The following is a 22433-nucleotide window of genomic DNA, read 5'->3' on the forward strand; positions in this document are numbered from 1 at the left end:
CATTAAGAGATAGGAAGCGTGCAGAGTGGGTCAGAGAAATAACCGACATTCTAGTGGAAATTAAGATGAAGAAATGGAGATGGGCAGGACATGTAGTGCGAAGAGAGGATAACCGATAGTCGCTTAGGGTAACAAACTGGATTCCAAGGGAAGGAAAGCGTAGCAGAGGGCGGCAGAAAGTTAGGTGGGCGGATGAGATAAGAAGTTCGCAGGGGTCAAGTGGATGCAGCTAGCACAGAACCGGGTTAAGTGGAGAAATATGGGAGAGGCCTTCACCCTGCAGTGGGTATAGTCAGGCTGATGATGATGATGATGATGATGAGATATAAAATTTAAAAATATTAAAAATAACGCTGCGAGACTGCCAGGATCATAACGATATTTACTATTATAGAAATGGTGATGAAGAGTGACTCGTTGAAACTCACTAAACTAAAAGCAGAAAAGCTACTTTGGTAAGACGCCCGACCACTGTCCGGAGTTCCCGGGTTCGAACCCGACCACGGCGGCTGCGTTTCGATGGAGGCGAAACGAAGTGGCGTCCGTGTGCTGTGCGATGTCAGCGCACGTTAAAGATCCCCAGGTGGTCTAAATTACTCCGTAGCCCTCCACTACGGCTCCCCTTTCTCTCTTTCCCCTTTCACTCCCACCTTCATCCCTTCCCTTATGGCGCGGTTCAGGTGTCCACATAGCAAGTGTGACAGATACTGCGCCTTTCCCTTCCTGTGAACCAAAAAAAAAAGTCCGGGCCTCTTATTTCGGCAATATCACACTGGAGGGACCGCTTGAGGCAATTGCAGTAACCTTCACAGCAGCCTTTGTGTCCTTTTCTATGTGAACATATGCACGAGCAGTACTGCAAGTGAATGGAACTCACAGTGCAGCTTCCCTGCGGGATCATACGCACACGGAATATCGTGTCTGAACTTCTTATGACTTGATAGTACATCAAACCGGGGACGAGCTGCAGGCGCTTGTTCTTGCGCTATTCGTAGTTCCGCCGAAACACAATCATGACAATAAAATTTTAACGCAAGGAGTGATTGATAGGACGATCAACATCATCTGGACCCCGGCGCACGAATCTGTCAGCGGTAACGAGGCGGCCCACAGTGCAGCTCGAGATCTCTACCTCCGAGCTGTACAGGATGGCTCGGCTCAGGCAGAACATAATAGAGAAGGGCGATTAATCTCGTATCAAGACATTACAGAACACTACAGGCAATGCCGGAGGCGTTTCCCCCCACCAAACAAGGCGTTAAATAGAGGTCAGGCAATGGCGTGGAGACGCCTGCAGACTGGAGTATACCCAAACCCAGTACTAAATAAACATATCCGATCGGACTGCGAGGACGATAAATGTAAAAGGTGTGGGGCGAGAGGAACCCTCGACCATATAATTTGGGAGTGCGCTTACTCCCCAGGCAGGGCGCAAAACATTAGCAGTAGGGAAGCCTGGGAAACCTTATTGCGAAGCTCAGACCCTGAGCTCCAACTCACCGCCGTCCAACTGGCAGCAGAGGCCGCCGGCGAAACCAAACCGGCCAGCATCTAATGCGACCATCCCGTGCGGCTGGGCCGCTAAGTCCCCTCCCCCTTACAGGGGGGTGAGACAGAGCGGCCCAGGCGGTGTGGTCCTTCTCTGTTGGACAATAAAAGTTTTCAACAACAACAACAACAATAAGGGTTGCAAACGAACTCATCTAGTTTCGGTGCAGAAGTGCAACGCACGTTAGGAGCTAAGGCAATCCGTCACCGAAGTCTACTTGTCGCGTTCAACGCCACTGCCCTTCGCTCTCATCTTTATCCTACCGCAAGAAACACGTTAAAGGGCCACTGTCCAGGGAAGGCCCTTTTAAGCAAAGGCGCCCAGTGTTTCGATCAGGTACCGGAGATAGTCTGTGCTAAATGCTACATTCACACGCGCGCCGCAAAGCATCGAAAATACAATTCAAAGCTCTCTCATGTTCTCCTCTGGGAAGCCAGCTTCCCCGTTTCCTGCGCTGGCCCGACGGGCCACGATAATGACGTACGTACCGGGAACGATGTCCATTGGCCCGTCTCGCTGACTGACGAGAGAAGGATGGGTGTCTACCGCTCGCAGCGCGCTTTTCCCTCGCCACGACCAGACAATCCAGCGGCGCGGCGCGCGCTCCCTCGACCGTTTTTTTCGCGCTCGCGGAGAGCCACGCCCCACCTCCCGCCAAACGCGGAGGAGGAAGGGGAATTTGTATTGCGGAGGCTAGACGACCTCGGGCAGGAGAGTGAAAAACCTTTGCGAGGGAACGGAAGGAGAGAGGCATGATAGAATCGGGTGATTGCGGTGGCTGTAACTGCGTTTTTAGTTACTCTTTTCAAAAACATTTTGCGGCCTTGCGTTCTAGGGGCGAAGTCTCACAGTCACCGGGGAAGAAAATATTTTCGACCGGAGGGTGGACTGTGGGCCTTTAAAACAAGTGCCATTTCGCTTTTTCTGCCTCGAGGCGCAATCAACCGCGACACAGCTTACAGAAATACTGGGAATTATGACCGAAAACACAGCAAGCAAGCGCGTCCAATGCAGGCGGTCCGCGCTTTTTCCTACACCATGCAAGTCACTGCTGTCGCCAGCGCCGCCGCATCTCCGCTGACGTCACGGGCTGACGCTTGTCTATATGATCTGCAGTGGCAGCCCCACCGCAGTCGCTGCACTCCGGGCTGAATCTGTCATTATATACGTGGCTAAATAATACTGTAGTAGAACGGTGGTTTGGGCGAGTTGGTTATAGATTTTCGTATAAAACAGGGCGAAGACACGGGACGAAGCAGACGGAACACACACACACACGCACACGCACACGCACACACGCACGCACGCACGCACACACAAATAGGCAATGGGTTAGCTCTGCTATGCCTGGACATACGTAGCGTAAAGCATGCGCAATAGAGCACGGCAAAACTGTCGTAAACGCGGCTCCGGCTAAAGGCTACGCGGCTTGACGTCACGCGTGACGTAACGCGTGACGTCACGCGGCTCTCGCGCATGTGAGCACCCTCACGAGAAACTCGGCTTTCATCCGCGTAGTGCTTTAGGCAACAAAACAGGACATCCATACACAGAAATGTCTGATGCTGGGGACGTTAATTTTGTTATGAGCAGACGACGACGAAATGTTTCCTTCCCTTGCCTCGCGGAAGCGGAAAGGACAAGAAGACAAAGTGGGACTGCTGTCGCGTATGCGCAAAAGGGGCGGCGCACGTTCCCGCGAAACTCGGTTCTGAACCGTGTAGTCTAATGTTACGCTAAAAACAATATACTACTCTGTTAGGGAAGGTTTTTAGTTTGGAGCTGTCTCCATATTACGTCTTGCTCCTGAGTGAGGTCTTTGTGAGGTGGAGGGTACGTAGCACTTTCGAGTCGATAGTGTTGTGCTAAATCATTGTAGCTGTCTAGGGTTACTGTGGCCGTGCTGGCACTCGAGTCACTGCCCACCGCTCGGCCGACAGATCCTCGAGCCTTGTTCCCGGGGTTTGAGAGGAGCGAGCCAGATCAATTCTACGTTCTTTCTCCTTCTCGGGTAATTCATGAGAATTTCCGCGGGGATTACCGAGAATGTGCCTTGGACAAAATTGGTAAAAGCTCATTTCGGGTCACTGATGATGATGTTCGTTGTTGGGTTCGTCAACGCTAGGACGATCGCTGCTTATTTCAGAGAATTTTGGCGCGCATGGATGCGTTCGCTACAAGTCGGCTCTCTCCAGTCACTGCGGCTATCTCTCAGGCATACGGGTGTTTGCTTTGCGGTAGGCGACCGCGTCCACCTGTAGTACGTCCTGTGGGCCTTCGTATTTCGCTGCCATATCCTGCGCTCTGGCGTTTCGTTTGCCCTCGTGGAGTGCAGGGTGCGTATTGTTCAGTAAGGATTTTACCGTTAGCGCTCGGCTAATGTCTCTCGGTTGTCTTGGACAATATTTCTTCCTGTGTTCAGTGTTCCTGGCAAGCGTTGCATACTTCTGGCTGCTATAGAAGTATTTTTAGAGAATCCAATTTTTACAACTAACAGCCCATTGTTTCGAACTGCCTTCTTCGCTCTTGGTTTTCTGTCAATTTTCTCAGCATGGTTTTTTATGGGTATGTCCATTTGCAAGAAGCAGTACTCGTAAAAGGGTTCGTAATGTAATATCGCCGTATGAGCAGACCTCACTTTCTTTTCCCGTGAATATGGAAGAACTGTAGACGTGTGCTTAATTTGATGCCAATCGGAGAACACTTGCTCCACAGTGTTTCAAACGCTGCCATTTTTATAATGCACCTGGAAAATGCTTCAGATATGTTGTTTTTCTTGTCTTTCATATTGCTTGCAGGTGACCAACGTAATACGGAATAGTTCTGTGCCGAGCGCAGTCGCACAGCTGGCAGCCTCCTCGCTACAGAGTTTCACCATTGATGTTAGCTACAATGTTCTCGTGAAGGAGTTTGAAGAAGCCAGTTTCACTCTCACTTTAGCAAGAGGAGGCGCCATGGTACTCAATGCTAGCGTTATTGCAACCTTTGAATTGCCTGGAAACCCGGTCTCAACGCTTCGCCTAGTGGACCAAGGTCTCGGTGAGTAGCAGTGTTGGCGTTTAATATTTACACTGATGCTATATAGATCCTAAGAATGTTTGGGGCATTCGCCAGCAATGGCTATACTTACTATCTCAAGACAAAATTTATTGAACGAAAATTCCCCACAAGGACTAAATAACTAGTTCCGGGTTACAAGCAGACGAATGGGGCGACGAATACAAATTTTAAGACCCTGTTATTTTGTAGTTCCAGCTGAGGGCCGCGTTGGCATGTTTCCAGCTTATCTTGTGCAGGACAGCAAACCGATGGGCTAGTTCATATTGCGTAGAAAGCAAACTAGCGAAACCAGAAACAGGACAACAGCAAAGAAGGCACACAGCACAACGCTGGACTTACAACAGATTAAAACCGATGAAGAAATGCTCATTTTAAAACAATTCCCGGCACACACACCCTACACACAACGCACTTCATGCACCATATGATGAAATGGCATTTATGAGAATAAAAACTTGCTCCCGTCTTCGACGATAATCCCGGACGAACCACTGACGAGTTTCTGTTTATTCTTTCTGATGAGGAATGTTTTTAGTAGCTCATGCTCACGTTTACATTTTCCTCGACCGATAATGCTAGAGGTGTGAAAACGGGGGGGGGGGGGGGGGGGGCATTTGCAGTCCTTGACATGTAAAGCTAAATTTCGTCCTGTGCCAGTGCCGAAATTTGTTCGGTGTTGCCTCAGATGCTCATTCAAGCATGCTCCGGTTCGACCTATGTAGATTTTGCCGCATAACATTGGGATTGAATAAACTAGGCCCAATGCGGATGTAGTGAACATAGTCTGGTGTTTTTTTTTTTACAAACATCAGTTTTCGCTGGTCTCCAAAGATTTGGGCATATAAACCGGAACAGTTTGAGGGGAGCAGAAAATACTATCACTACATCATCATCTACCTGACTATACCCCATTGGTATGTCCGAAAAACCTGACTATCTACCTGACTATACCCATTGCAGGGTGATGGCCTCTCCCGTTCCTGTGCTAGCTGCATCCACTTGACCCCTGCGAACGTCTTAACCTCATCCGTCCACCTAACTTTCTGCCACCCCCTGCTACGCTTTCCTTGCCTTGGAATCCAGTTCGTTACCCTAAGCTACCATCTGTTACCGTCTCTTCGCACTACATGTCCTGCCCATGCCCATTTCTGGTTCTTGATTTCCACTAGAATGTCAGTAACTTAATTAATTCTCTGACCCACTCTGTACGCTTCCTATCTCCTAATGTTACCCCCAACATTTTTCGTTCCATAGCCCTCTGCGTTCTACCTCCATATAGCCTTATCCCTAACTGCTCCCATTCCAAGTTTCTGAACACTGCCTCTAAGCAAGCTGCGAATAGTATTGAGGAGATCGTGTCGCTTGCCTAACACCTCTCTGCATAGGAATTTTGTTACTTCCTTTACGCAGAACTATATCTGTCCAGACACTATATATATATATATATATATATATATATATATATATATATATATATATATATATATATATATATTGAAGGCTCCGCCTTCTAGAATACGGGTCCGCGAGCGATGGTCTCGCCCGACGAGTGAAAACCCGGTTTATTCCGGATCAACAGAAAAGTATAAAATAGAAAAGAAACAGCATTGGTCAAAACTGCGCTGGAAACATGCCGTCGAAGTGCGCGACAATGGACTATGCAGAATAAAACGGAACATGGGTCACCGCGACAACGCGAAACACTGCGGCGCGGATAGGGCGAGTAATAGGGCCAAAGCGTTGATCACGGTACAAAAACATTGCTACTCGCGTGGCAGCACTCACGCTAACACTCCTAAGGCTTTCTTGTAGGCGCCGCTTCCGTCTTTGCCTCGCAGGACTCCGCTCCGTCGTCCGTGTATGTACATCCCGCCGGCTTGGGACGCTGCCACGCCGCCCTTCTGTGGCCGGCCTCCCGGCGAAAAAGCCCCGAGCCCTGCTTCCGACGCGCTTATCTGCCCTCTGTCTCGCGCCGATAACATGCCGCCCCCGCTCCGGGCAGCTCGCTCATGCGTACTCGCGCTGCCCGGGCGGACATCAACACAAACAGAAAAAAGCGCGCGCGGTTAGAAACGCTAAAAGGGGCTGTGGGGCCCCACACTCCCTCCCTCTCAAGACGGGACACCTCCCGACGTGTAAAAAAAAAATAACGCGGGATAAGGACGGAACTGGTACTGCTGCTGGCTGGGCGCATGCTTGGAGGTATCCGCCGAGCGTGGGTACCCGTAGTGCCTGGTAGGTCAAGTGGTTCTATGTGGCTAGTGGACGGCCGTGGTAAGCTCGGAGATCGGCCACGTTGACTGGTCCGGCATCTCGACCACCCTGCACATGGCGAATAAAGTAAGAAAGCCGAGACGCGCTCTTTGTTATCGTGTAAGGGCCAGTCCATCGTGGAGCGAGAGAATCAGCAAACCCTTTTGCTGCATCACTTAGTGGGTGCGTGCGGCGAAGGACTTTGTCGCCGACTGTGAATTCCAAAGGTCGCCTTCCCTTGTTGTACTGGTTACAGTGTTCCAGGCGGGCAAGGTCCAAGTTTTCCCTTGCCTCCGTCAAAGTCTCGGCCAAGCGGCTGGAAAGATCATGCGCAAATTTAGAATGGCTAAGACCCGGTAAATCAGAGCCATTCAGAGCATGCTCAATAGGGAACCTGAGCTCACGACCAAGGAGAATGGCCGCTGGCGTAAAACCTGTTGACCGGTTTACCGTGGTTCTTGTGGCGAAGGCCATCTCTTGGATACGAGCGTCCCAGTCCTTGTGCCGCTCCGTGAATACCACCATCATAGTCTTGAGATTTCGATTCACTCGCTCTGTAATGTTTGCTTGAGGATGGTAGGGCGTAGTCTTTTTGTGCTGCACGCCAAGAACTTTGCAAGTGGCAGTGAATATCCTACCGGTGAAATACGTGGCATTATCAGTGATAAGCTGAGCTGGGAAACCAAAGCGAGTGAATGTTTCTAGTTGCTTATCCCAAATTATTTTCGAGTCTAGCCTACTCAGCGGATACAATTCTACCCATTTCGAGAAATGATCAGTAATTACTAACAAGTAGCGATTCCCTTTCACTGATCTGGGATAGGGACCCATTATGTCGCAAGCTACAATTTCCCATGGGTATCGGCTCTCTGCAGGTTGCATGAGGCCCGGCGGTTTTCCTCCCCTCGGCTTCGCGGTCTTGCAGGTATGACAAGCGCGGACGAATGTCAGGACATCCCTTCTCATGCGAGGCCATGTTGCAACGCGACACAATTTGTCATATGTTTTCTTGCCATCGCTGTGACCTGCGAGGCGTGTATCGTGGAAGTACTCTAGAAAATGCTTACGTAGGCCCTTAGGAACGACCACACGAAATGCGGACTCACCACTGTCGGTGTCCGCAGCAGGTATATACCGCAGGATCAAACCATCTTCTGCTTCCACGTAGCTGTCATAGCTTCCGTTAAGCGCCCGGCTCCCTGCGGGATTGGCGCTGTTCAGGCTTTGGCGTATCTGGTTGCACTGGTCGTCTGAAAGCTGAGCGTCAAGGAGCTGTTGACGGGACACCAGCGTGCCCCAGGTGTCGGCAGGAGCTGTCACAGCATGGACCGCGGGTGCTCGCTCTCCCTCACCAGGAAGTGGAGCTCGTGACAGGGCATCGGCCACTTTGTTGAAAGTCCCTCTTCTGTATTCTACCCTGTAATTATACTTTTGGAGAGCGAGTGACCAGCGGGCTAGACGGCCAGCTGGATTTTGCAACCTTGAAAGCCACGATAGGGCCTGGTGGTCGGTCTGAATAGTGAATTCTGCGCCATCCAAATACATGTCAAATTTCTTGAGGGCAAACACAATCGCGAGACACTCTTTCTCTGTCACAGTATAGTTCCTTTCCGGTGCCGTCAGTGTATGACTAGAAAACGCCAATGGGCAAAGCTTTCCTTGATGTTCTTGAAGCAATACCTCCCCAATTCCGTACTCACTTGCATCCGTTAGTACCGTGAATGGCCGGTTAAGGTCTGGAAGCCGCAGGCGTGCATTATCCGCGATGGCTGCAGACAGTGAACGGAATGATCCCTGCTCGGGTTCTGTCCATGACCAGCGGGCACCCTTCCGGAGGAGCTGATGGAGGGGTCGGGCACCCTTCCGAGGTCAGCGCAGTTCGGGATGTAGTGGCGGTAGAATCCCACCATGCCCAAGAAACGCTGGAGGCTCTTTATGTTGGTTGGTGGGGGGAGCTGCAGAATGGCTTGAAGCTTCTCTTCATCCGGGCGAACTGTGCCCTGTTCCACAATGAACCCAAGAAGATTGATTGTGCTTGTCACCAACTGAACCTTGCCGGGGTTAATGGTGATGCCCGCCTTCTGCATTCGTTGAAGGACATTCGTTAAATGACGGAGGTGCTCTTCTAAGCTTTCTGAGAACACTACTACGTCATCGATGTAGGCCATAGCGTAGTTAAATTTAGCGTCTCCGAGCACAATATCCATTACCCGTTGAAAAGTAGCAGGTGAATTGCACAACCCGAAAGGCAATCGCACAAATTCGAACAGTCCCCGGTGGCAAGTGAAAGCCGTTTTCTCAATGTCGCAGTGGTCAATCGGGATTTGCAGAAATCCCCTACTGCAGTCAAGAGTAAAACATTTTGCTGACCCAAGTGAGTACATGACAGAGTCAACAGACGGGAAAGGGTAAGAGTCTCGCACTGTCACAGCATTCAGACGTCGATAATCGACACACAACCGTGCTGTTCCATCCTTCTTAGGCGCGTGAACAACAGGAAACACCCAGGGGCTTTTTGATGGTCTCACCGCACCGGTAGCTACCATTTCGTCGAGGGCCCCATCCAGCAGCGCTCGTTTGTGGACACTCAAGGGCCTTGGATTGAATCTGATAGGACGAGGATCGCCGGTGTCAATCCTGTGGGTTAGTACGTTGGCCTTCCCCGGAGCCTCCGTGAACATTGCTGCAAAGGGCCTGAGCATTGTCTCGAGTCTGCTTTTTTCCACTGGTGACCCCGTGAAGGAATTCAAAACGGTTAGAATACCACAGCCTGTGATATTGGCCGAATGGCCGTTCGTGGTAAGCAACTGTGACTGTGGCTCAGCGGCCTTAGTCTTGAACTGAAACGCTTCTGTACCATTGCCATACCGGTAGGTTCCCTTACTGAGATTTATCACGATTCCTGCCTTCACTATGAAGTTACGGCCTAGTATGACTGGCCAGGATAGTCCGGGGAGGTGTAAGAAACGCTGTCTAATCTTTCGACCATTTATAGTAACTGTTAGGCGGGCTGCTGAGGTTGCGGGTACTATGTGAGTCGACGCCATACGAAGGTTAATGTTCACACTCCGCAACCGGACACGTTTTGTCTCACAGGAATTTTTCACCTGATCGCCGACGACTGACACCGTAGACCCTGTGTCTAAAAGGGCTGGAAGCTCCAGTCCGGCCATTTTGACCAAGACCAGCGGGGTCTTGTCTGGTTGGCTTTCCTCAAAAGAAGTTGACGGGACTGCACTCACCGAGTGTTTGTAGGGTTTCTCGGGGTCTGCCTCATGCATAGCAGGTGGTGACAATGGCACCTGGGTCGAAGGCACCTGGGTCGGTGGCACCTGGGTTGGTGGCACCTGGGTCGGTGGCACCTGGGTCGGTGGCACCTGGGTCGGTGGCACCTGGGTCGGGGCACCTGGGTCGGGGGCACCTGGGTCGGGGGCACCTGGGTCGGTGGCACCTGGTTCGATTCAGGCAGGAAAGGTAGCGACTGGATCAGCTCTCCCGGTGGTTGGCCACGTCTGTGCGGCCTGGCCGCTGGATGGTACGATGACCAAAACACCCTCTCCTGTGTTGTCCTGGATCTGCGAATCGGAGGATAAGTTGTGCCCGGGGGCGACGCCCACTTCTCACCTGATGGCGACACCGTTGCACCCGGTGGTGACACCCACGTTGCACCCGTAGGTGACACCCACGTTGCACTGGTAGGTGACGTCCACGTTGCATCCGGTGGTGACACCCACGCTGCACCCGTAGGTGACGTCCACGTTGCACCCGATAGTGACACCCACGCTGCACCCGTAGGTGAATGGTAGCCGGCAGCCGCTGTAGGAGATCTCCGGGATTTGTGCGCTCTGACGTGGGGTGTCCCAACTGCTGTCACACAAGGGGTACCAGCGCCTGCGTATGGCAAGAAGACACGGGGCCCCGTCTGACCTGTCACCCCACGAAATCGGCTCGTCACCTGAGTAGACACATCAGGGCTTGTGACTCCCTTCAAGTCGCCAGCCCCCGTGCGGCAGCCTGGCGTCTCCAGGCTGCGTGCTGCCGATGATCCAGGCCACGCACAGGACGGCTCAAGGCAAGTCTCTGCAGGGGGAGGTGGTTTGTATTGGAGCTCCGCCAGAAAAGATGCCTCGATGCGGGATGCTTCTCTAGCCATGTCATCGAAGGCTGCGAACTGGCGACGCCGGAGATATGGCTGGTGCCTTGGATGGCACCGATGTATAGCATGATCCACCTTCTCTGGTTCCGGAACTGCAGGATCTGCCCGCTCATGCAGCTCTTGTAAACTTCGCAAAAACTCTAGCAAACCCTCGTTTTCGCCTTGCGTCCTGGTGCAAAGCTCGTCTTTCATACGGATGTCATAGTCAGGCGGCAAAAACTCTTCTCGAAAACGGTCTATAAAATCTTGCTTTGTGGTGAACGGCCGCTGTCTACGCCTCCAGGTTGCTGCGGAACATACCAAAGCTACGGGAAGCACGCGCGCGACCAGAGTGCTGTCCGAAATTGCCATTGCCATCTGATAATCGTCGATTTCATAAAGAAAATCGCAAACAGATTTCTTGTCGGCGTATCCTTCAAACCTTGGCACGGCCAAATTTAGCCGCAGCTGATTATCGCGATACAAGGGGGTGGGCGTTAACGAAACTGCCTCGCTTCCTACCATTTCTCTGAAATGTGCCTTTGATTCAAGTAGCTGGAACTGGAGGCCGAGAATTCCGCTACAAATGTCCGACGGTTCGCTTTTCCTGTCTTCTGATTGCTCATGCCCGGAACCCGCCTGTGTGGGAGGCCGAACTGTCTCTGTTAACTGGGCGCTTGCACCCGGTAAGTCCGACATCGCTACGCACGAAACGGCATGAACCCCAAATTGCTACACTCACGGGGCAAGCCAAAGCTCGAGCAGAAATCACGTTGGGCGCCAAATGAAGGCTCCGCCTTCTAGAATACGGGTCCGCGAGCGATGGTCTCGCCCGACGGGTGAAAACCAAGTCTTTCTTAAAAAACCGGTTTATTCCGGATCAACAGGAAAGTATAAAATAGAAAAGAAACAGCATTGGTCAAAACTGCGCTGGAAACATGCCGTCGAAGTGCGCGACAATGGACTATGCAGAATAAAACGGAACATGGGTCACCGCGACAACACAAAACACACTGCGGCGCGGATAGGGCGAGTACAAAGCGTTGATTACGGTACAAAAGCATTGCTACTCGCGTGGCAGCACTCACGCTAACACTTCTAAGGCTTTCTTGTAGGCGCCGCTTCCGTCTTTGCCTCGCAGGACTCCGCTCCGTCGTCCGTGTATGTACATCCCGCCGGCTTGGGACGCTGCCACGCCGCCCTTCTGTGGCCGGCCTCCCGGCGAAAAAGCCCCGAGCCCTGCTTCCGACGCGCTTATCTACCCTCTGTCTCGCGCCGATAACATGCCGCCCCCGCTCCGGGCAGCTCGCTCATGCGTACTCGCGCTGCCCGGGCGGACACCAACACAAACAGAAAAAAGCGCGCGCAGTTCGAAACGCTTAAAGGGGCTGTGGGGCCCCACAATATATATATATATATATATATATATATATATATATATATATATATATATATATATATATATATATATATATATATTGTCACGTCTCGGAAGAACGCCAAGGAGGGCCTAAGATAAGAAGGTTTTAACAGTCGACTGCAACGAGTCTTGCGTTCAAGCTTCTCTCTTCCAGGCTCGCGCTTGTCGTCTCAGATGTCATTTTTTGCGTCGTCTTCTATGCGTCATTTGCCCCCCTCCTCAGGAAGCATCCTCTCGATGAGTATAAAAGGAAGTAGGAGGTCAAGGTCAGTCCGAGTTGTACGGCTTCATGCGCACAACGTGGACGACGTCTACTTGTTGTTGGCGTCGCTTTGATGTCGACACCTCGTCTGGCACCACCTCATCAGTGACCACGGTTAAGCACCGCTGAACAACATAGGGCCCGAAGTATCGCCGCAATAGTTTTTCGGAGAGTCCACGGCGGCGAATAGACGTCCAGACGCAAACTTTGTCACCAGGTTCGTACATGACATGTTGGTGTCTATGATTGTGACGTCGTGCATCATGCTCTTGCTGATTTTTGACTCGCACACGTGATAGTTGTCGAGCTTCCTCTGCACGCTGAGCGAATTCCTCGGCGTCCTGATCGAGATCATCGGCGTCGGCATTCGGGATCAACATTGCATCCAGCATGGTTGTTACTGATCACCCGTGAAGGAGTGTCATACGAGTGGTGTCTTGGCGGGCCGTATTGTAGGCGAACGTGAAGTAGGGAAGAATTTCATCCCAATTCTTGTGGCTCATGTCGACATACATGCAAAGCTTGTCTGCAATAGTCTTATTAAGGCGTTCTGTCAACCCATTGGTTTGGGGGTGACAGGCTATAGTTTTACAATGACTGGAACCACTGAGGCGGAGAAGGCTCTCCAAAAGTTCAGCCGTAAATGCAGTTCCTCGGTCAGTTATAATGAGTGCCGGAGCGCCATGCCTCGGGACAATGTTCTCAACGAAGAAACCAGCTGCTTCGGCGGCGGTACCCCTTGGCAGAGCCTTGGTCTCAGCGTAGCGGGTTAGATAATCGGTGGCGACAATTATCCATTTATTCCCGACTGTGGACGTCAGAAATGGTCCCAGGAGGTCCATGCCGATTTGTTTAAAAGGTGTCGTTGGCACTTGAAGAGGGTGGAGAAGGCCAGCTTGTTTTACAGGGGGCGATTTACGGCGCTGGCAGTTTGTGCACGTACGTACACAGTGTTTCACTGTCGACGGCAGTTTTGGCCAGTAGTATCCATGCTGTACTCTAGCCAAAGTGCGGGTGTAGCCTAGGTGACCGGCGGTTGGCTCGTTGTGACACGCTTGCAAAACTTCACTGCGGAGAGCTGATGGAACGACGAGTAGAAGACTGTTTCCGCCAGGACGGAAGTTCTTCTTGTAAACTACGTTGTTGCGAATAAAGAACGAAGACATTACTCGGGCGAAAATCGTAGGCATAACCGTAGTTCGCTTATCCAAGAAATCAATAAGAGGGAGCAATTGCTGGTCTTCTCCCTGCTATTGGGAAAGCGTTGCGTCATCTATGACACCTAAACACGCAGTGTCTTCATCGGGCATAGTGGAAGGTTCGACCGGCGCTCGCGAAAGGCAATCAGCATCCATGTGCTTCTTTCCAGATTTGTAAATAACGGGCATGTCAAATTGTTGTAATCGAAGACTCCAACGCGTGAGTCTCCCTGAAGGGTCCTTTAGGTTCGTCAACCAACATAGAGAGTGATGGTCGGTAACGACTTCAAATGAGTGAGCGTACAAATAATGACGGAACTTCATAATCGCCCATACCACTGCAAGGCATTCTTTTTCGGTTGTCGAGTAGTTCGCTTCTGCTTTAGATAGGGTCCTGCTGGCGTAAGCAATTACGTTTTCCACACCAACCTGGCGCTGAACCAGCACAGCACCTAAGCCCACGTTGCTGGCATTCGTATGAAGCCAGTGTAAGGGCGTCGTCGTCAAATTGCTTCAGGACAGGATTTGTCTGTAGACGCCTCCTCAGCTCATTAAAAACTTGTTGCCGTTCTTCACCCAAGCGAAAGACAGCATTGTGACGCGTCAATGAAGTTAATGGCCAGGAAATGTGTGAAAAGCCAGCAAAAAAGTGACGGTAATAGGCGCAAAGACCCAGCAAGCGCCGCGATGTCTTTTTGTCCGTAGGTGTTGGGAAGTTGGCGACTGCGGAGAGCGTTTCAGGATCCGGCCGGATACCTTCTTGGCTAACGACGTGGCCTCAGACCTGCAGCTCTTCGTAACCGAGGTGGCACTTCTCGGGTTTTAGTGTGAGGCCCGCATATCGTATGGCCTGAAACACAGTTAGCAAACGGCGTAGATGCTCTTCAAATTTTGCCCAAAACACAATCACGTCGTCAAGATACACCAAGCATGTTTGCCACTTAGGTCCCGAGAGCAGTGTCCACCAGCCTCTGAAATGTTGCTGACGCCGAGCATAAACCGAACGGAAGGACTTTAAACTCATACAATCAGTCGAGAGTGACGAATGCTGTCTTCTCCCGATCCCTCTCATCTACTTCTATCTGCCAATATCCACTTTTCAAGTCCATTGATGAGAAGTAACGAGCATTTCGTAGGGAATCAAGGGAATTGTCGATGCGAGGAAGAGGGTACACGTATTTTTTTGTCACTTGGTTGAGCTTGCGGTAGTGTATGCAAAGTCGTAAGCTGCCGACCTTCTGTTTAACAAGTACCACGGGGGAAGCCCAGGGGCTCATGACGGCTGGATAACTTCGTCTCTAAGCATTGCGGCCACCTGGCGCTGAATGGCTTCAAGTTCTTTCGGGGCCACACGGTAAGGATTTTTATCGAATCGGGCGAATCGAGTCATCCGTGATAATTATATGTTTTGTCATCGGCGTTTGGCCGATCCGCGATTCTGAAGCAAAGCAGTCTCGAAATTGATTTGGACTCACATCGACGATGGTTACGGGCGTCGTGCACGTTGACCTTTCCTGTTGCAGTGAGAAGCAGTGCTACGCATTTGGGAGGCTGTCGAAAAAGGCCACAGTTGTGCCTTGCGGAATTTGCTGACGCTCGTCGCTGAAGTTTGTCAGCAGCACTTCGGTCTGCCCATTGGTCAAGTTGACTAGCCCCCGAGCTATAGAAACACCTCGGCTTAGTACCAGGGTGACTGCCCTTTCGGCAATTCCATCGCCGGTATGCGCCACGTCACACTTCACTTGAACAAGAGAGCATGATCGCGGAGGTAATGTCACCGTCTCCATGGCGACGCGTAAGGACAGCAGTGGTACTTCCGCATAACGAAGGTCTCCATGATTCTTGGTGAAGGCAACGACGCAGTCCCTCATGCTGATTATAGCCCCATGAAGGCGCAGAAAGTCCATGCCCAAGATGAGGTCTTTGCAACAGTCAGAGAGAATACCTAAACTGCCAACAAACACCGCGTTTTCTATTCCTATCCGCGCAGTGCACTTCCCTGTCGGTGCCAGTAGCTGACCCCCAGCACTTCTAATTACTGGCCCAGTTCATTCGGTTGATACTTTGCGCAGCGTATCAGCCAGTTTCTGGCTCATAATTGAAAAATACGCCCCGGTATCCACCAGAACATGTACCTCCAACCCGTCAATAGAAACGCCGAGGTCAGCACTAATAACTTCATGTGGGTTGCTCGTCTCTTTCGGCGTTTGCGGTGGAAGTGCGGCGAGGTCGCTGCTGTCAGCTTCGTCGTCAGGGCTGCTTATCTGGTGCGGCATTTTCGGCGGCAATGTAGGCGGCATTTTCGGCAGTAGTGCGGCAATGTCAATGTTAACAACGGTGTCAGAAGCACAGGTTGTCGGCAGTTGCTGCGGTGGTGAGGGTTTTGACACTTTTCGACTAGTTGCAACCTCCCCTCGCGAGGTTGCGGCTGTTAGTTTTCCCGGCGATGGCTCGGGGACCGCTGTCCGTTAACGTTAGCAATGATACGACGCATCGGCGAAGGATAACGCTGTGGTTAGGGGGGGAGGAGCGGCGGCGAAAGCCCGGGGATTTGGTTTCCTTGCTGACCGGAGTGTCGTCCTCGATTTGGGCAGAGTCAGCGTTGAAGTGGTGGCGAGCAGAAGCAGGCGGAAAGGCCTGCCCCTCTTCGCGGTAGAGGCAGTACCGGTACACGTGGCCAGGTTGTCCGCAGCAAAAACAGAGTGGTCAGCTATCATAACTGCGCCACCTGCCATTTCGGCTTGGTTGAGAGCGCCCACTGAGGTCCCTGGAAGAATCACGCCTCCTGACGCCTCGAGGAGCTCTGTGGGGCGTGGTCTGGAGGCGGGCGACGAAGGACTGCGGCATAACTCTGCTGTTGCGGCTCGTGATAAGATTCAAGAATGTCGGCCGTGGAGCTGACCGGTTGTGGAGCGTGGTATGGTTCCGAAATAGCGGCCGCGTTGTCGACGGGGGTGAGACTGGTAGCATGGCGGAGACGGTGATAAGGAATACCGAATTTCATTCCTGACAACTTCCACGAGGGCCTGCGATGACTGAGCCTTTGTAACCGTAATTCGCTTGAGCTCCTCAAGGACAATTTCTCTAATGAGGTCACGAAGAGGGGTCCTGCCAGTTGTATTCAGCGCCGCCGCAGACGTCGAAGCACAGTTAACGGGTCGGTTGTGCTGGCGCACCGGTCTTGGAGGGCTCGCTCTATAGCCGTAGCGTCCTTAAAGAACTCACTCAAAGCTTTAGTTGGGTTGCGTACCAAGCCGGCAAACACATGTTCTTTGACACCATGCATGAGATGCCGTAGCTTCCTTGGCTCGCTCATATCAGGGTCGGCACGGCGAAAAAGGCGAACCATGTCTTCCGCAAACATAGCCACGCTCTCATTCGGCTTCTGGACGGGAACTTCAAGCAGGCGTAGCGCATTGTCTCGTCGATCACTTCTCGCAAATGTGTCTACCAGCTGGCGGCGGAAGTCATTCCATGTGGATAAGCTGGCCTGGTGGTTTTCAAACCACGCTCTAGCTTTATCCTGAAGGGCAAAATAAACATTACAAAGCTGCTGGTCTGCGCTTAACTGGTTGATCTTGGCCACTCGCTCAAACTAGTCGAGCCAGGCCTCCACATCTTGAAACACTTCCCCGCGTAAGCACTCTGGCACCTTGGTGTTCTGTAGAGTCACCGGCGTAGGGTTGGGATGTGTCATGGCTTGGGAGATCTGAGGAACTTAGGCGTTTGAAGAGTCGTTCGGCAGATGGCTGTACTGCGGCGCTAGGTCTAGCAGGCGGCGGCTAGCACGATGGACAGATGTGTCGATGTTTGGGATCAGCTGTGGACTACCGGAAGGAGTCTTATGCATACCCCAGCACGCTTCACCAGTGTCATGTCTCGGTAGAACACCAAGGAGGGCCTAACAATAGAGGTTTTCAATGGTCGACCTGAACGAGTCTTGCGTTCAAGTTTCTTTCTCTTCCAGGCTCGCGCCTCTCGTCTCACATGTCATCTTTTGCGTCGTCTTCTATGCGTCAATATATATATACTGGGTGTCCCAACTAACTTGAAATAAAAAATAATACATTTGAGGTAGGTCAGTGAAACCAATTGCATTCAACTGCTAGCATCCTTGCGCACTACAGGCAATTTTTGTTTTGCAATTAGTTAATTGGCTAATTATGTTAATTTTTCTAATTTAATAAATATTCACCTTAGACCAAAATTGTGAATTGGAAAGTTGTAGAGCCCCTTCAGAAACCCCCATTCCATTAATTGCGATAAAGAAAGTCTCACGTGTATCTTTTTTTCCGGGCTCAAAAGAAAGCCCGCGAAATACAAATAATACCACGTGACTAGCGCATTTGAGCGCAGCGATCGTGGTGCTCTCAGTCGTGGTTTGAGCGAACGAAATCAGCTGCGGCCGTGACCCAATGGTCCCGTTGCAGCGGCAGGCAGAAATGTTGGCGATGGTTCGAGCTCGCCCGTCGTCACCGCGATATTGGCCAAGCCTGTGCACCGCAGCAGCCTACATCCCGACAGCCGGATGACGATAAAGAACCGGCAAATGAAGGTGCAGCGCTAATTTTAGTCGAGTCAGATGTCATCTCGCCCCTTTACCCAAGCCTGTATGCGCAGATTCAGTGGCTGACACCTTATCGCTCATCCGTTTGACGTAAAGTTCGCTGATGGGAGAGAAGGAGAGTTTGTTAGTTTGTTAGAATCCCGGTGGTGTCGGCTCGCCGCTCTCGCTGCTACTGCACCATCACGTGGGCCGGCTGCCGGACGCAGGCGAAGAAGCCATCGCAGGCGTATCGGCCTGCCGTTTTAACGGGGCAAAGGAGACACGGCCGCAGCTAATTTCGTTCGCTCAAACCACGACTGAGAGCACCACAATCGCGGCGCACAAATGCACTAGTCACGTGGTATTATTTGTATTTCGCGGGCTTTCTTTTGAGCCCAGAAAAGAAGATACACGTGAGACTTTCGTTATCGCAATTAATGGAATGGGGGTTTCTGAAGGTGCTCTACAAGTTTCCAATTCACATGTTTGGTCTAAAGCCGATATTTAATAAATTAGAAAAATTAACATAATTAGCTAATTAAGTAATTGCAAAACAAAAAATCGCCTGTAGTGCGCAAGGAGGCTGGCAGTTGAATGCAATTGGTTCCACTGACCTACCTCAAATGGATTATTTTGTATCCCTTGGTTCAAGTTAGTTGGGACACCCGGTATATATATATATATATATATATATATATATATATATATATATATATATATATATATATATATTCTTCCAGAACTTTTATGTACGGCTCGTCTACACCCTGATTTGGCAACGCCTGCAATGACCACTGCGTTTCTACTGAATCACATGCTTTTCGTAATCAATGAATGCTATGTATAAGAGCTGGTTATATTCCGCGCATTTTATTATCACCTGGTTGATGATATGGATATGATCAATAGTAGAGTACTTTTTCCGAAATCCTACTTGATGCTTTGCTTGATTGATGTCTGGTTGTCCCCTGATTCTATTAGCGATTACTTCAGTAATATACCTTATGCGTAACAGACAGTTAGCGGATTGATCTGCAATTTTTCAGGTTCATAGCGTCCCCTTTCTTACGAATTGAGATGTTTGCGTTCTTCTATGGTTCCCGTGCCGTTGAGGTCTCCAAGCACTGCGTATATAGGGTGGCAAGCTTTTCTAGCACGATTTCCTCCCATTCTTCAACGAATCTATACTTATCTGATCTTCTCCAGCTGCTTTCCCCTTTTCCATAATGACATCGAACTCCTAAGTTACTTTTTTCAGTCTATGTGAAGTCTTGCGGAAGTAAGGAATGACTTCTATCTTTATTCCTTCGACTTCTGCTGTGCTTGCAGTCTTTGAAGGTAACTTTATTTTTTTCGGCAAGAAATGTACCCCCTCCCCCCCTCCAGCAAATCGGAGGGTGGAAACCCAGAACATTTTAGCCTTTCAACCTGCTCTGCCAGGCTTTGCTGCATCACATGTGAGCGTGAGCTATCGGAAGCAATGTTGAAGAAAAAGGATAAGCAGAAATGCGTCAGTGATCCGTCCGTGATTATCCCCGAATAGGAGTGCAAGTTTTTATCCTAATTATTGCCATTTCTTCATTTGATGGGCGAAGTGCGTTGCTGATAGGGTGTGCACACAGGGAATTCACTTAAGATGTGCATTTCTTTATCGGACTAAATTGGTTGCAAGTCCAGCATTGTGATGTGTGCTTTCTTTGCATTTGTCCTGCGTCTTTTATGCGCTGGTTTCCTTTCTACGCGGTCTTGTGCAATCGAAGTGAAGTCTGCGAGGGCATGCAACAGACGAAAAAAAAAAAGGGCAGTATGATTTGTGAACAAGAGCCTGCCCAGCTTCACTGTTAAGGCGAAGCTCGAGGTGCAAAAGGGAGGGGCTTATTCGCATTTTTACAATCTTCGGTTCAGAAAGGGAATATATATATGAAATGTTATGCATTTTGACGCGTGTAGATGCCCATTGCGAGATGCACCAACAGGTGGAAAACCCAGTGGAGCATTGTTTCTGTGATTTCGGCAGTTCTAACCGTGTATCAGCGAAAAGGTAATATTCAGGAAAAAGTCTCCTATCGTCTGCTACATGTCCGCTGAGGAGAAAAAAAAAAGCATTAATATTTGTTGTGGTGCAACGGCGTTGAGCCACGTTTGAAGAGCATTGCTTATTTTGCTTGATGTTTAACTCCACGTGTTCAGCTGGTGCCATCGCACGCCTGCCACGCAATTTATGACATTAGAATCAATGGCCTGTAAAAGACAAGTGCTAGAGGTCAAATCTCAAAGTCAAATGTTACAAGTCGAAGTCAAGTGATCAGTTAGCCACGTGATCATGCACGAGCTTATCACAGCATATCACACGGGGTGATTGTTTCTAAACAAGCCAAGTGCTTATTTGGCCCTTGCTCAGCTTCAAGGATACTCGGACAGAACTAAGCAATGTCCGGGTTGCTACGTGGACGATTACCGCGATCACTCGAAAACGTGCTCATAGAAGGCTGCGTGTAGTAGATACGACGCTCACTTGCACCCTATCGCTAACTGCCTATTTGACGCTGAAATGTGAGCGCAATAGGGTCGGTGCGCTGCTGTGCAGCGGAGTCCTAACACATGGATTAGTCCCTTTCCCGTTGGGGGTGCTATATTTAGCGATCGAGAACACCTAGGCAAGCGCAGAAAAAGTGGAATGGCAAAGGCTTGCGGCTTTTTGAGGCAGTCGTTCGAGATTCTGCGCAAGCAAGCTCCTGACCATCAGCGAACAGGATATGCAATATAGAAGATACAGCATAGAATGTATAGTATACGAGTACATGGGATAGTATAGGATGGAACGGATCTGGATCGGGCAGTGAGCAACATGTTATTATAAAGAATCAGAAGAGCTTCGCAAAATCAGCGTCCAGCTTATATCTCGCGCCGCTCTGAGACTGTGCCGCGTGATTGTGTGACAATTACGTCTATATACACACAATGTCTTGAAACGGGGCAAAGTTTTGGTTGCTTTTACGCGAATACTTTATTTAAGGAACTTAATTTGCTTTCTTTGCAGGTGTGGACAGGAGAGCAGGCGACGGCACATACAGCGGCTTATTCTCAAAATTCGTTGGCAGAGGCCGATACAGTGTTAATTTTTACGCTTCTGGCACGCAGGATTCTGTTGTTGTCGAATACTACGCACTTCGAAACGCGCAACTGCGAGCAAAACCCAAGAAAGGTGAAGTGCCGAATGCAAAAGTCAAAGCTTCTTGGTTGCCATTGAGCGTATGATCTACTGTCAATGAAAATTCAGGATTATCTAATACAGTAAACTGAAGTTGAACTGACGCTGAGGTTCTGATAGTTGCTGGCTGCAATGCTATCTGCTAATGGCAGTATTCAAACGGGCTTCGTTACGTTTATAGTGCTTAACATTTCAAAATAACTCCGGCCTTTAGGGACGTTCACTTAGTCTGAGGTCCATAGACGGACTTGGCACGCACCACTAATGTATCGCCTGTAGAGAAAGTTGTGCCGATTGGAAATACAAACAAATATGTTAGTTGGAGAGTGCTATTTTATAATTTTACATATCACATAGCCTAACTTTTCACTGCCATAGAAACGTGGCCGCCGTGGCGCGCTCGCACTCAGTTCCTACTGAACTGCAACACCTAACCAGAGAACCGCCCTTGCGGGGCTTGGTGTAGACTAGCTCATTTAACACGGACACATATATAGAAGAAGACAGGAGGAGCACTCGTCGTGTCTTCGTTTATGTCTAAAAATCTGTTTAAGTGGTAAATGCGCTTGTCTTTCTATTAATCAGCACACATCAACTAGCCCAGCTTTCTGCCTTGACTCCTAAGGGGGTAGAAACGGCAAGGAAAGAACCGGTTCTCGTTTTCCCGATGCCATGTCTGCTAGGCGTGCCTGCTAAATTGGCCAAGATAAAAAATCAAATGTGGAGTCATGTTCACATCTCACCGTATGAGAAACGAACGAAACGCAGGAAAGCTTTAGTTATTTGGATGCGTTTCAC

At 50.3% G+C, this 22433-nt stretch overlaps 1 protein-coding gene across 10 annotated transcripts in view; it reads right to left on the reverse strand.

The window, feature by feature from the left end:
* LOC146209816 (uncharacterized) overlaps window positions 1-12349 on the reverse strand; it is an 81180-nt gene extending 68831 nt beyond the window's left edge. For 2 of the 10 annotated variants that reach the window (XM_084604075.1, XM_084604143.1), the window contains exons 1-4: window positions 12086-12348; window positions 10487-10753; window positions 10299-10437; window positions 10105-10179 (exon numbers count right to left, since the gene is read on the reverse strand). In XM_084604075.1, coding sequence (XP_084460201.1) covers window positions 10105-10179; window positions 10299-10437; window positions 10487-10753; window positions 12086-12168 — 564 coding nt within the window. In that variant the 5' untranslated portion in view covers window positions 12169-12348. Of the gene's footprint in view, window positions 1-6153; window positions 8863-10104; window positions 10438-10486; window positions 10754-10817; window positions 10943-12085 lie in introns of those variants that run through there. The other 8 variants (XM_084604092.1, XM_084604127.1, XM_084604068.1 and 5 more) reach the window with 8 other exon arrangements.
* Window positions 12350-22433: the final 10084 nt, after the last annotated feature.

The sequence above is a fragment of the Amblyomma maculatum genome, chromosome 1 (assembly GCF_055883805.1).
Source record: "Amblyomma maculatum isolate TAMU_Amacu chromosome 1, ASM5588380v1, whole genome shotgun sequence".
Taxonomy (NCBI): domain Eukaryota; kingdom Metazoa; phylum Arthropoda; class Arachnida; order Ixodida; family Ixodidae; genus Amblyomma; species Amblyomma maculatum.